At 38.7% G+C, this 11,674-nt stretch overlaps 1 protein-coding gene across 1 annotated transcript in view; it reads left to right on the top strand.

Annotated features, from left to right (window-relative positions):
* The first annotated feature begins 8,049 nt into the window (after nt 1-8,049).
* CUNH8orf88 (chromosome unknown C8orf88 homolog) overlaps nt 8,050-11,674 on the top strand; it is a 14,600-nt gene continuing 10,975 nt past the window's right edge. Inside the window, exons 1-3 of the mRNA XM_018076126.2 lie at nt 8,050-8,160; nt 10,131-10,237; nt 11,043-11,119. Of these exons, the coding sequence (XP_017931615.1) occupies nt 10,150-10,237; nt 11,043-11,119 (165 nt within the window). The 5' untranslated portion in view covers nt 8,050-8,160; nt 10,131-10,149. The remainder of the gene's footprint in view (nt 8,161-10,130; nt 10,238-11,042; nt 11,120-11,674) is intronic.

The raw sequence follows: 11,674 nt of genomic DNA on the forward strand, positions 1-11,674 counted from the left end.
CAATTTCTAACACTCTTTGACTAGAGTGATAGAACATTTTCTGTTTAGTACAACTATAAATATAGTCTTAGTGATGCCCATATTGCTAACTTTGCTTGGATTCAGAACATCAAGTTAGGATTTACTTCTCCTGCAAAAAATGATATTGCTGATAAGAAACTGATACAACTGGAGACCCTGAAATTGCTTTCCAGGAATGAGGTAACATTCCTGGACAACAAATTCCTGACCCAGAGCAGCACATGCATAATGTTCAGAATGGGATACTGACAGCCATGTTTAACTTTCAAAATACCTGTATCTACCCCTGCTTGGGGGAGGTGGGATGAGTGGAGAGAGGGTCACGGCAGCTCACATGATGAATTCTCATTGAAACTGATACCCTAGTGATAGATTTCTGTGAAGAATGGCTGTCAGAAGACTCCCTTTAAAACCTAAACTTCCTAAATGCTTTTGTGCTTAATTAAAAACTTTGGATTAAAAACTAAATAAATCTGAAAATGTGTTACATTTGTTGATTAAACTGCAATTAATATGTTATTTAAAAGATTATTCCAGAAAAGTACAGGTTTCTCATAAACCTTGGTTTTGATTGGTAGTGGCAATTAAAAGCATGGAAAGTAAAATACTTGCCTAAAAATACTTTTAATATTTACAGCCCTTGAGTCCTTTTATTTACAGAGCTTATATAAAGACTTTTTTTTTTGCAAATTTCTTTCACTACATTCATATGATAAACATTAAATCTAAATTAAAGCTCCATAAAAATGCATTTTTAAAAACTTTTAATATAAGCTGTGGTAGAATATTATAAAATAGATGGATATAATGTAATGGTATAAATTTGTTCCAGACCAAGACATATTATTAATGTAATACTTCTAAAGCCCTAGAAAGTATGATTTATTAATTAAAACAAAGGAATATCTGTAACTGCCTTGTGGGGCCAAGTGTCTCTGCAAACTTATGCTCAGAGACTGATCAACAAACTATTTTCTACATAGAAATGAGAACTTGATCTGATGTTTTTGAGGTTTCCTTTTTATTTTTAGTAAGATGAATTGAAAATCTTTTAGTTTCTGCCAGTAAGGGGGCTTACTCTCACTAACATCAAAGACTTCAACTGTTCATTTTGCAGGCAGTGAATTACTTTTTCCAATTCATATACAGAAGTAGAAACTTTTGCATATTCAAAAAATCAAATTTTTATTCCTGGGATGACTTTAGGGCTTCAGTTCCAGAACAGGATTTGTAGGTACTATTTTTGATTTCGTGTTTGGGTTGTTTTTGTGTTTGTTTTTTTTTTTTTTTAATTATTCCTACGTTTGGTTAATGACAGCAGCAATTCTTTTGTTTCTGACTCGCTGTTGTTCCTTCTTCTCATTTGCTGTTTGGTGACCTTTGCTTTTTCCCTACCTCTGTCAGTGTTTCAGAGGCACACAGTAAATAATGGGGTAAGATCAAGAGCATCCGGGTGAGAAAAACCACCTTCTTGGCCAGAACAACCTGCTGTCCTGTGTTACAAAAACAGGTGAAATTTGATGGGTCCATTGCTACAATGAAGTGGCAAGCCTAGATAACTGAGAGTAAGTAAATGATGGGTGTATCAGAGCATAAACTGTACAGTTTCTGGCTTCTAGTAGGATGATCTGCAGTAGGCAATGCCAAGCCAAGGCACACAATGCGTTCATTTTCCCTTAGTGCACCCCAGTGCAGGTCTTCTCTTGCCAGAGCCTTCCTGCTTTTGGCAATTAGTTTCTATGGCAAGGAGTCCCTGCCCAGGCAGGAGTTAGTTCACTGACTCTATGAAACTGCTATTTCTGGCAGAGAAAAGGCAACTGCAAAGTGGACTGACAAAGCTTACAATGCTAGACTTTCTTCTGCACTCCTCTGAACTGCTGTTTCTCAGATCACTTCACACTACCTTGGTTCTCTCATGCTAGTTCACGTGGCAGGAGGTGGCAGTTCTTCACCGTGAAGCACAGAATGATGTTTTTTCTTACATTCTCAGTCTTTGACAGCACACACAGCAGCCACATTATCTCTGTGCAGTGAATAGGTGTGTGCTCCAAACTGTTTTAGGAGTTTAAGGCTCGTCCCCTGCCTCTTCTGAAATAGAGACGATGTATTTCATAATGCAGAAAGATCAAATACACACTAAAGTTACACCGACTGCTGCCTCATTAGTTCATCTTTGCAAGTTACTATATATACACTACCTAGAAGAATGGACAAATACCAACTTAAAAGCTATAAAAATATTAATCTTTCTCTTGTAAATAATGTGACAAAGCAAATCTGGGTGCATAAAAATGGATTAACTTACGAAAGGATTAGTTTTCAATTAGGTCATTCTAACCCTCATATGTACATACACACATTTGGAAACATAACAGCTTTATTAATCTGAAATCATATTTCCTATTAGGCATATAAACTAAAATTGTCAACAATTGTCAACAACTTTGATAACAATTTTTCTCCACAGCTGTGACATAAACAATTATCTCAATCCAGAGAAGCATGAATGCATAGTTTTAATGTGTGTAATTTTTATAATCGCTACTGTTTTGCACAAGGTGTTTCCTTATGTCACATTCCAAGCTTTGGCCTTTATTTTTAACTTTTGTGCTCTTGGTCCTGACTTATTTATTCGCATTTTACTCTGTCTTTATTTACCAGTACAGTTTTGGTGCCATTTGCTGAATCATGCTGATTTAGTCTAAATCTAAAGGTAGTAATGTCTTAGTCATAAGACCCTATATATATTCGTGGTATTAAAGTTATGACAACAATCTCAATCAGCCTAAGAACTAAAACCAATTCCCATGACTGAAATACTGGAAAGCAGAATTCCTCATTCCATTGGAGCAGGAGCTGATTTCTCTTGAAGTTTCTTTTCAGATTCAGAGACTAACTCCAGCATATATAAAGACTTTTAGGTCTTGTAATTCAGCTATGATAGCTATATCAGATGTAAGAATTCAGAGTAAAGGAATCTATACAAATAACAGGTGAAATTCTGGCCCAAACCCAGAAAAGAAGTGCAAAACTTTCACTAAATGTATTAAGCCACGAATTTCAGTCTCCCAAAGCAAATTGAACTCTTCTAGGATTATTATTAATTATTAAATGCATGAGTCTCTTTCCCTGTACATATCTAAAAACACACAAAAAACTATATGTGGGGAGGGGGTTTAGTGTTTTGTTTGTTTAATTCATCTGTTACTATGTGCATGTGCATATAGATTATGAAACTTTGTTCTGGATAATGATGTGGATGAATTTCTATTGATTGATTCTATGCAGGACCACAAATCTTAACTTCTTTCTCTTATGCCTTTGTTAATCTCTTACGCCTTTTGTTAATAACAAAAATAAGCAAACAGCAGGTACTTTGATACTTTCTGATACCCTGCTTCATATACTGAGTTCATCAAGCTGTTAGCTGCAGTCTTACAGTTTTCCTTCTCTAGGGATCCACTGTCCCATGGCATCTTCTTCCACTATCCAATGCAATATAACAAACTAAAGCTCTGCATCTGAGCCATGCCCTCCACATGGCAGTTCCTTCAACAGAGGTACAGTTTTGTGCATCAAAAAAGGGGCAACACTGAGAAGGGAGCAGTGCCTGAGCTGCTACCCTGTGACATGGCAGAGCCTACAGGTTTCATAGGCCTTCCTGCCTTTTAATCTTCCTGCCAGTGGCTTCTGGGATCTCTTTCAAGAAGCAGGATGTGCAGCTGGTGTTTGGTGTTTCAAAGCCTATAAAACAGGGTCAGTTGAAATGCTGATGTTCAGTGTCTGCAGTTATTAAGAATATTCAGTGCATCCTGAATGCACTGTTCAGTTCAGGTGCAATAATTAACCTCTGCAATTCAGTATTGCCACCCCTCCATAATGAGAGATGAACCTCCCCCAAAATAATGAATGTTTAGTTTTCATAGGTCTTTTATATATTTATTTATAAAATTAATTTTATCTGTCATTTAGGGATTTTTTTTATACTTGTATGGTGCCTTAGATCCATGTTGTTAAGATTTTCTCCACATTCAAAAAACTCAGAAATTAAAGGAAAATGTTGAGAGTCTGTTACAATTAATGATCCCAGAAAATTAATTTTAAAGGAAAATACAAAATCCTAATTCAGGAGAAGCATGACAGTTGATAGACTTGAAAGCATTTTTGTATGTGAAGAAAATATATTTGATATATGAATGTATGTAGTATTATATGCTGATCATAAACATTTGAGCCTCTATTTAGTTACATGTGGTAAGCACCAAATACAGTACTAACTTCCCATTTTTAATTCAACAGTTTCTGTAGTCAAAAAGAACAAGATTAAAACCCATGATTAATATTCTGAATTCTCAAATCTATTGAAAGAAGAATATTAATATATTAAACAGCTCAACTTTAGGAACAATCAGGGGATAAAAACTTTTGCATTCTTTCCCTGGGCTGCCTCCCCAGGACAAGTCACTTGTTTAGCTGAAAGCAGCCACTTCACAAAAGTACAACTATAATATTCTGTGTGCACATATGTACATTTACAAGTACATTCTTGTCTCTCAGTGTCCTGTTGATTGACTTAATAAAGCATATAACATTGGAAATAATGTTTGGTTTTGCTTTGTGATGAAATTACTTTAAAAGTGGCTTTAGGAAAAAAAAAGTTTCCCAAAAAAGTGCTCGTAAATAAATCACAATTACATATGCAAATAGGCTGATTACATTTGGCTGCACAACTGAATAACAAATTATAGAGAAAATGGCTTTTTAATCTTGCCACTACAAGTCTGCCCTCAGGCTGACCCAAGAGTCCTTTCATTTCAGCTCAAACCCATTACTTTGCTGTTAAGTGCCATCCACTACAAAACTAAAATCATGTGCAATTACAATTACACGCTCATTTAGATGTGCAATTGGTCATTTTTTACACATGCAATATTGATATTGTCTTTCATAAATGTTTTCTGCTTTCCTGAACCAAATCTACTACAGGGAGTGTAACTCTGTGGCTTTCTGCAATCTACGGCCTTTAGGAGCACAATCAGAATAATAAAAAGAAACCAAATAGAAAAAGACATTTGGTTTGGGGGTGAGTTTTTTCTATGTATATATGGATTTTGTTCACACATCTATTAAACCTTTAATATTTATATTTCGCTAAATACAGTAAATCTCTCTTGGCTAGACCTGTCATTGGCCCTTCAAAATAATTACTGTATATATCAAGTATTTGAGAGAGCACTAGATTATCATCATGTAATGTAAGAACATAGACAATACCAAATGAAGGAGAAATTTTCAGTAGTGTAATTACCAGCACCAAGCAAACTGGGAGACAATTGATAAAAGCTAAAGTTTTTTCCACTTTATGTTTTCATTTCCCACAATCGGAAGCACAATTCTCTCTAGGCACAGGCAAAGTTGCTGAAGACAGCAGGTTGCTGGGATCTGTGAAGTGGCTGCAGTCCAGCACTCCGTCTTCCTCTGCCAGAGGCTGGAAAGCCTCACTGCTGCTGCTGGTATTGCCAACTCATGGGCGGCAGCATGTGAGGTGATAACTATTCCTGCTGGGACAGTCAGTGCCTCAAAAACCAGCCATTACTTGCCCTAATATTCCCGTCTTCCCAGCAGGCCTAGGAGCAACAAGCTTTCAAAGTAACTGGCACACACCATTTTTTTCCTCTTGCCCTATTTCTGCTCCTGTCCCTTCTCTTTTCCTTACAGATTAAAAGCAGCAGCCCAGTTTACAGCCCCTACGAAAAACACAAGTGAGGATTTTTACTGTTTAGTTCATCCTTAGCATATTTAAATCTGTAAAAATACTGGAAGGATATGTAATTCTACGTCTCTGTGATACCATTTCAGTAAGTCAAGAAGGCTTGTGTTGATCTGGTGTAAATCTGGTTTGCAGTACCTGACATGCTTCTTTGAAAAAGCACAACAGTCCCATGAAAAAACATACCTTTATCTTAGTTGCCCCATTGACTTTCCCATCAGTAACAGTTCTGGAGTAGCAGCCAACATTAATATTTATGTGCACTTACATATTAATAATTGATAATCAGTTCTGATTTAGCTAAAACATGAATAGGGGAGTAACTGTTTTACATGACAATCTTGTGAGAATAGATGCTGGCTTAGAAGAAACAGGATATGTCTGAGTATAAACTAACTCACTTGGGAGAAATTACTTTAAACAGGACCTTAAATGGCAGCAAGTGGGTCAGTGAGCATGCAGATGTGCTACATCAGTGTCTGCAAAAAGAATGTGATAGCACACCATGCGCGAACAGTTGAGGAAACCAACTGGAAGATGATGTTAGGAGAGACGACTATAGGAGCATGACATCTGTATATAATAGCCGCTATTTCAAGGACAGTTTCAACTCTGCGTACCTAAGTTAATAAAATTCAGAGACTGCAGCAAAGAACCAATATGCCTGATGAAATAAAACAGTCTTTATAAACTAGCCAGGACTGCACATCTTAATGTTGAATATTAATAATTAAGTACTTGCTATTTATATAGTTATGTGCTTGATGTTACCTACCTGTTCTGTACAGTACTTCCGGACTCCCTAGCAGGTGATATTAAATACTTATTAAAAAAATTAATAAAAAAGTTAAGGACTTTAATTAACGTTGTGTACTTAAGTAAGATGACTACTGAATCTAGCAAACTAACACCAGGAAATTGTAGTCTGCTCCTTTGGGAGTCAGCACGGTGTTTCCATTGTTAATTGTTGATTACATCATCATCATCATCATCATCATGGCTAGATTTCGAGAACGAAGATTTGGGAAGGCTCTATCCACATTTGCTACAGGCACGCTGGTGGCTTATGAGGCCAATACGTGACAGACATGTCTGATTGCAAAAGGTACAGCAGAAAGACTCCTTAGATGGTATATTCTGCAATACACAGTTCTTTCTGCGTTGCCTTTTCTCCTCGAGAGTGATCCTGCGTGTGTTCTTAAAGGAGACAGCTGCGTTATAGATGGTGTGTCTCTAGGCCTCCCGATTTGAGGCAAGAGTAGACCAGTTATGGGGATCAATATGGCCAAGGCTGAGATGTTGTTTCAGGGAGTCCTTGTATCTTTTCTTCGGGGCCCTCTCATGCAGCAGCCAGTGGCAAGTTCACCATAGAGCAGGATCTTAGGGAGGTGGTGGTCCTTCATCCTTGAGACGTGCCCTGCCCAACACAGCTGCGTTCTCAGCAACATGGCCTCAAATACTTGTGACTGCTGCTTGCTCTAGAACAGATGTATTGGTCACATAATCTGACCAGTGGATGTTTAGGATTGTACGGAGGCAGCGTTGATGGAAGCGTTCTAGGAGACGCAGGTGGTGGCAGTAGATGACCCATGATTCGGAACCATGTAAGAGAGTAGACAACACTATGGCTTTGTAAACACTGATCTTGGTGCTTTTCTTCAAGTGTTTATTACGCCATACTCTTTGTTGATTACATATTGTGAGATAAAATACGCTTGAATTTCCAAAGCACGCAGGATGCCATCCCCTCTGCTGCTGAGAGGCCGTTCTCTGGTCCCTCCTGCCCATGTCACTGGTCTGTGCCATGGGGCCGGTTGGCGAGGTCAGTTTTCTGACTCAGTGACAGCTTTCCAAGGCCTGTGGATTTCCCTTTTCTTTCTGGACGAGGTTAGCTGTGGAGGTCCACAGTTGTGTTCAAAAGTCGCTTATTTTCTCCTGTCTTCTGACAGAACATGACTCACTTTGCGGGCCAGCGGAGGACACCACCTTCACTCATTTCCAGCCCCTCTCAGACCCGACCCCGGGGGAGCCGGGCCCCCGCACCCCCCTCGCTCTCCCCGCTCCTCGGGCCGAGGCTCCCCCGGCCCCGCAGCGCCTCCCTCGAGGGCGACGTTCAACGGCGCCGGCCCGCCACGGCCGCGCCGAGCCCCCGCGCGAGGGCCGCCGCCCCGCCGGCGTGAGGGAGGCACCGCCACAAGCGCCACCGGCCGCCAGCGCCGCGGAGCCCGCCGCGGTCGTGGGGGCAGGGGCGCTGCCGACGGTCGAGGTGGGCTGGGGACCCCCCGGCCCAAAGGAGGGGGCGAGGAGGTTTTGTTTCTCGGGGGCTGTGGGGCTCCGGGTGCGGTGCCAGTTTGGGCGAGGGGGACACGGTCAGTTTCGGGGGATATTTCACCAATATTGCGTCAGTTCTCTTTCCACGCATTCAGGAGAGAGTCTTCCAAAGAACACTTGAGGCGGGCCCTCGTAAGATGCGGGCTGCTGTCAATGTCCAACTTGTTGAGATACTAAAAAAACCTGGGTCCCACAGAACTGCTGCTGGGCCTGTTTGCTGGTGCCAGAGGGATTCCCTCCTCTGGGCAAGTCTCCCATGGTAATAACTCCCAGAAGCAATGTGGTCTTTATAAGGGGGAAGTCTTGGGATGCTTCCCCCGCTGCACTAGTGTCTCATGGAGGCAGTTTATTTCCCCGCTATTTAAACTATTCTTTCTCTACTTTTCTTGATACTAGTCAGAACACTCCATGAACAAGGAGATTGGGCTAGATAACTTGTTGCGACCTTTTCTAGCCTTTTCCCAGCGGGGTGGGGCAAAATATGTTGTTTTACTGTCACCACACAGCTTTTTTTATTGTCAGAATGCTATAAAAATACAGATGCTGCATTCTAGAAGCTAGCTAGCCTCTTAAACAGTTTTTCCCGTTTTTTAAAAAGCATGCATATCATTTGCAATCAGGGTATAGCGGAAAATTGCCCACCCCTTTTTTTTTTTTTTTTACTCTTCCAATGCAAATCTGTATTATTACTACCTCGCTCTATGCGGAAATTTATTATAAATATGGTTTAAAGAAGCATTCCTAATCTGGGTAAAATGAAATATGGCATCCATGTCAGTAGTCTTGGTTAACTGAGCTGCAGGAATTTTCATTGCTGCTTTTGACTACAGCTTTCAAATCTTCCTTTTTTAAGATGAGCAGGTAAAAAAAGCAAGGAATCAAACCAGAATTTTTTTCTAACTTTAGTTAAGTTGTTTTAATTCAGACAGTAGCCATTTAACAGTTGGTTTCTAGGCCTGAGTGGATTCAAACTTCATGTGTTGCAAAATTGTTACTTGACTATATTAGAAGTTTAGTGTTCAAAAAATTATAGTATAGTAAATTTGCAGGTGATTTTTGGTTTTCTTTCTATAATGCAAAGACCAGTTGAAGTGGGGTGTGATACTGGGCATATTTCAAAAAGCCTAACTTGTCTTTTCCTGTTCCCTGCTGAAAATGGATAATGTAGTTGTAACTCTTGCAGTCATGATCGTTTCTTTTGATTCTTTTTTTCGTTATAACAATTATTCCCTTGTCTCATAAAGTTTCCTAGGGAAAATAGAATTTCAATATCATTTTTATTGTGTTCATAGTTGTTTCTATTATTCTTTTTCTCTAAAAGAAGCTGAAGTTCCTTCAAATCATAAAATCTCCCAGATGACAAAGGAGATGGAAGTGGGAAGGTGATATATTAAGATATAGATGTTACAAATATACAAATATAGATGTTACATCTAACAACTGATTATTTACTTAAAGTGGGAAATTTGTCTGCCCACCATCACCTTTGCAGTTTTTGGTGCTTCTGTAGTAGCTAAACTGAGTGGGAAGGTACAAAACTGAATTAATGTAAGTAAAGTAGATATTAAAAAACAATTCTGTAGGTTTATATATGTATGTAAGAGAACTCCTATCCAGACAGCAGAATATAAGAGGTACGCTGATGTTAATTAATTAAAAACCCATTGAATTAAATTGTTAGCAAACACCTTCATTTCCATCACATGTCCCCATCTCCTTGCTCCAAATGTACACACAGATATTCAGGGAAAAAAATTTTTTGGAGAGGAAGCTATAGGGTAGCTCAGTTGGAAGGAAAAATGAGAGAGGTGTCTGATTCTGTCTTCATGCACATTTTATCCAGCATATTCAATCATATCACAAAATTTCTGCATCAGACCTTTTCTGCTTTTTCCTGCCCCGATGCAGTAGTGTATTGCCTTGTCCAATGCAGCTAACGAGTGGTAGGTAGACTGCTCTTCTTCCTTAACATCCTTTTCTTAAACTGAACAGTCTCTAATAATTTCAGCTGCTTTTTTTGAAGTGCAATGTTTCAAAATGTTGCAGAAGCAAAAAAGTTTATTGGCAAATCCCTTCAGCCAGCACGACCTGTGCATCACCTGTCTTCTAAACAAGGTGAGTAGCATGGCTAAGGTACAGTTCAGTTTGCCAAAGTTTTGGTTATGTTTAATGAAATAACAAGGACTTGTAAGGTGACTTGGTTTGTTTTGGTTTGGTTTGGGTTTGTTTTTTTTGAGGACTTTGTTCAAACTATAGTGGTGAATAAATATCTTGCCATGTATTGATCTTATCACATTATCTCTGTGATAAAATCAGAATTTAAACCTCAGGGTTATGCAGAACTCTTTGGTGCTGTTCTTCTAGCTTGGCATCTGAAATCTGGCTTCAGAAAGCTGGATCAGGCTTCTCTGTTAAATTTGGATTTCTTGGGTTTGTTGACACCTGCTATTGAAAACATAAAGTACACATAATTTAACAAATAGATTTTTTAGGTTTTATTGCGAGCCAAATGCGCTGCACTTCTCTGTTCTTATCTAGCCTTCATATAAGTTTAAAACAAAAAATTCCAAAAAAGGTTAAGAAAAATAAAATCATGCAATAGTTATGTCAAGTGAGAATATTTTCATTTTATTTATTTTTTTTAAATTTCTATGTGCCTTCTAGATATTGCAGTATTAAATCTGTTGTTATTGTTAAGTTAGAAATTTTCTGACTGATGTGGACTGAATCTAAGTGATGTGATAAATTTTGACTTTCTATAAAATTTTTGCAAGAAGTGGAAAAGGGGTCTTGTGATGAGCTAGACCTTTTAGGTTGTGAATAAATGCCCACGTAATCTCTTTGCAGTCAGGAATGTTCTTGTGGTAAGTTATGTGGAGTCTGTTGAAATTATTTTTCCTTAATGTTTTATCTTCACCAGCATCAGCCATTGCATTAAACGTTCAGACTGAGTTACCTGGCAGCACTGAAGTATGTTTGCAGAGTAAGGTTAACTGGGTGAGTACTGAGTAAATAGTAGATGATAAAGTTGATGGCGTGAGTTCTAGCATTTTATAAGTTGGAGATCACTTGATCCATTATGCTACCAAATGAAAAGCAAACTATTTCCTGCTAGGAGTGTCCTTGAATCAGAAGGTTTTAAACCAGGAGTGTCAGAACTGTTAAAAAGAATTATGAGTTTCAGGAATGCCTTTCCTTGGTATTTGCATGCACTAGGAGCTGAAAAATGCAGCTTAGGAATTTAAGATTCTTATGCAAGTCTGTGTGGCATTACTTTAGTCTTCGTTGTGAATTTAAGACAGCTCTTTTGAAGTACACATATCTAGTCTTTGCTTATTATGTGTAAATAATAACATTAGAATTGTTTTTGTTGTTAGCACATGCACAAATTCATTTGAGACTTCACAAAAGTAGGAAATTTAACAGTTCCAGTGCATTCTGTAATTATGTTTCATTCACTGTGCTGGACTGGGCAATAAGCGAGCTCTAGCATTCAGAAAAACAGAAGCACTGTAGTGCTTTATTGCCAGAAATACTTGGTTTGGGGCATGG

Source organism: Manacus vitellinus, unplaced genomic scaffold, assembly GCF_001715985.3.
Source record: "Manacus vitellinus isolate BGI_N305 unplaced genomic scaffold, ASM171598v3 scaffold_1_pilon, whole genome shotgun sequence".
Lineage (NCBI taxonomy): Eukaryota > Metazoa > Chordata > Aves > Passeriformes > Pipridae > Manacus > Manacus vitellinus.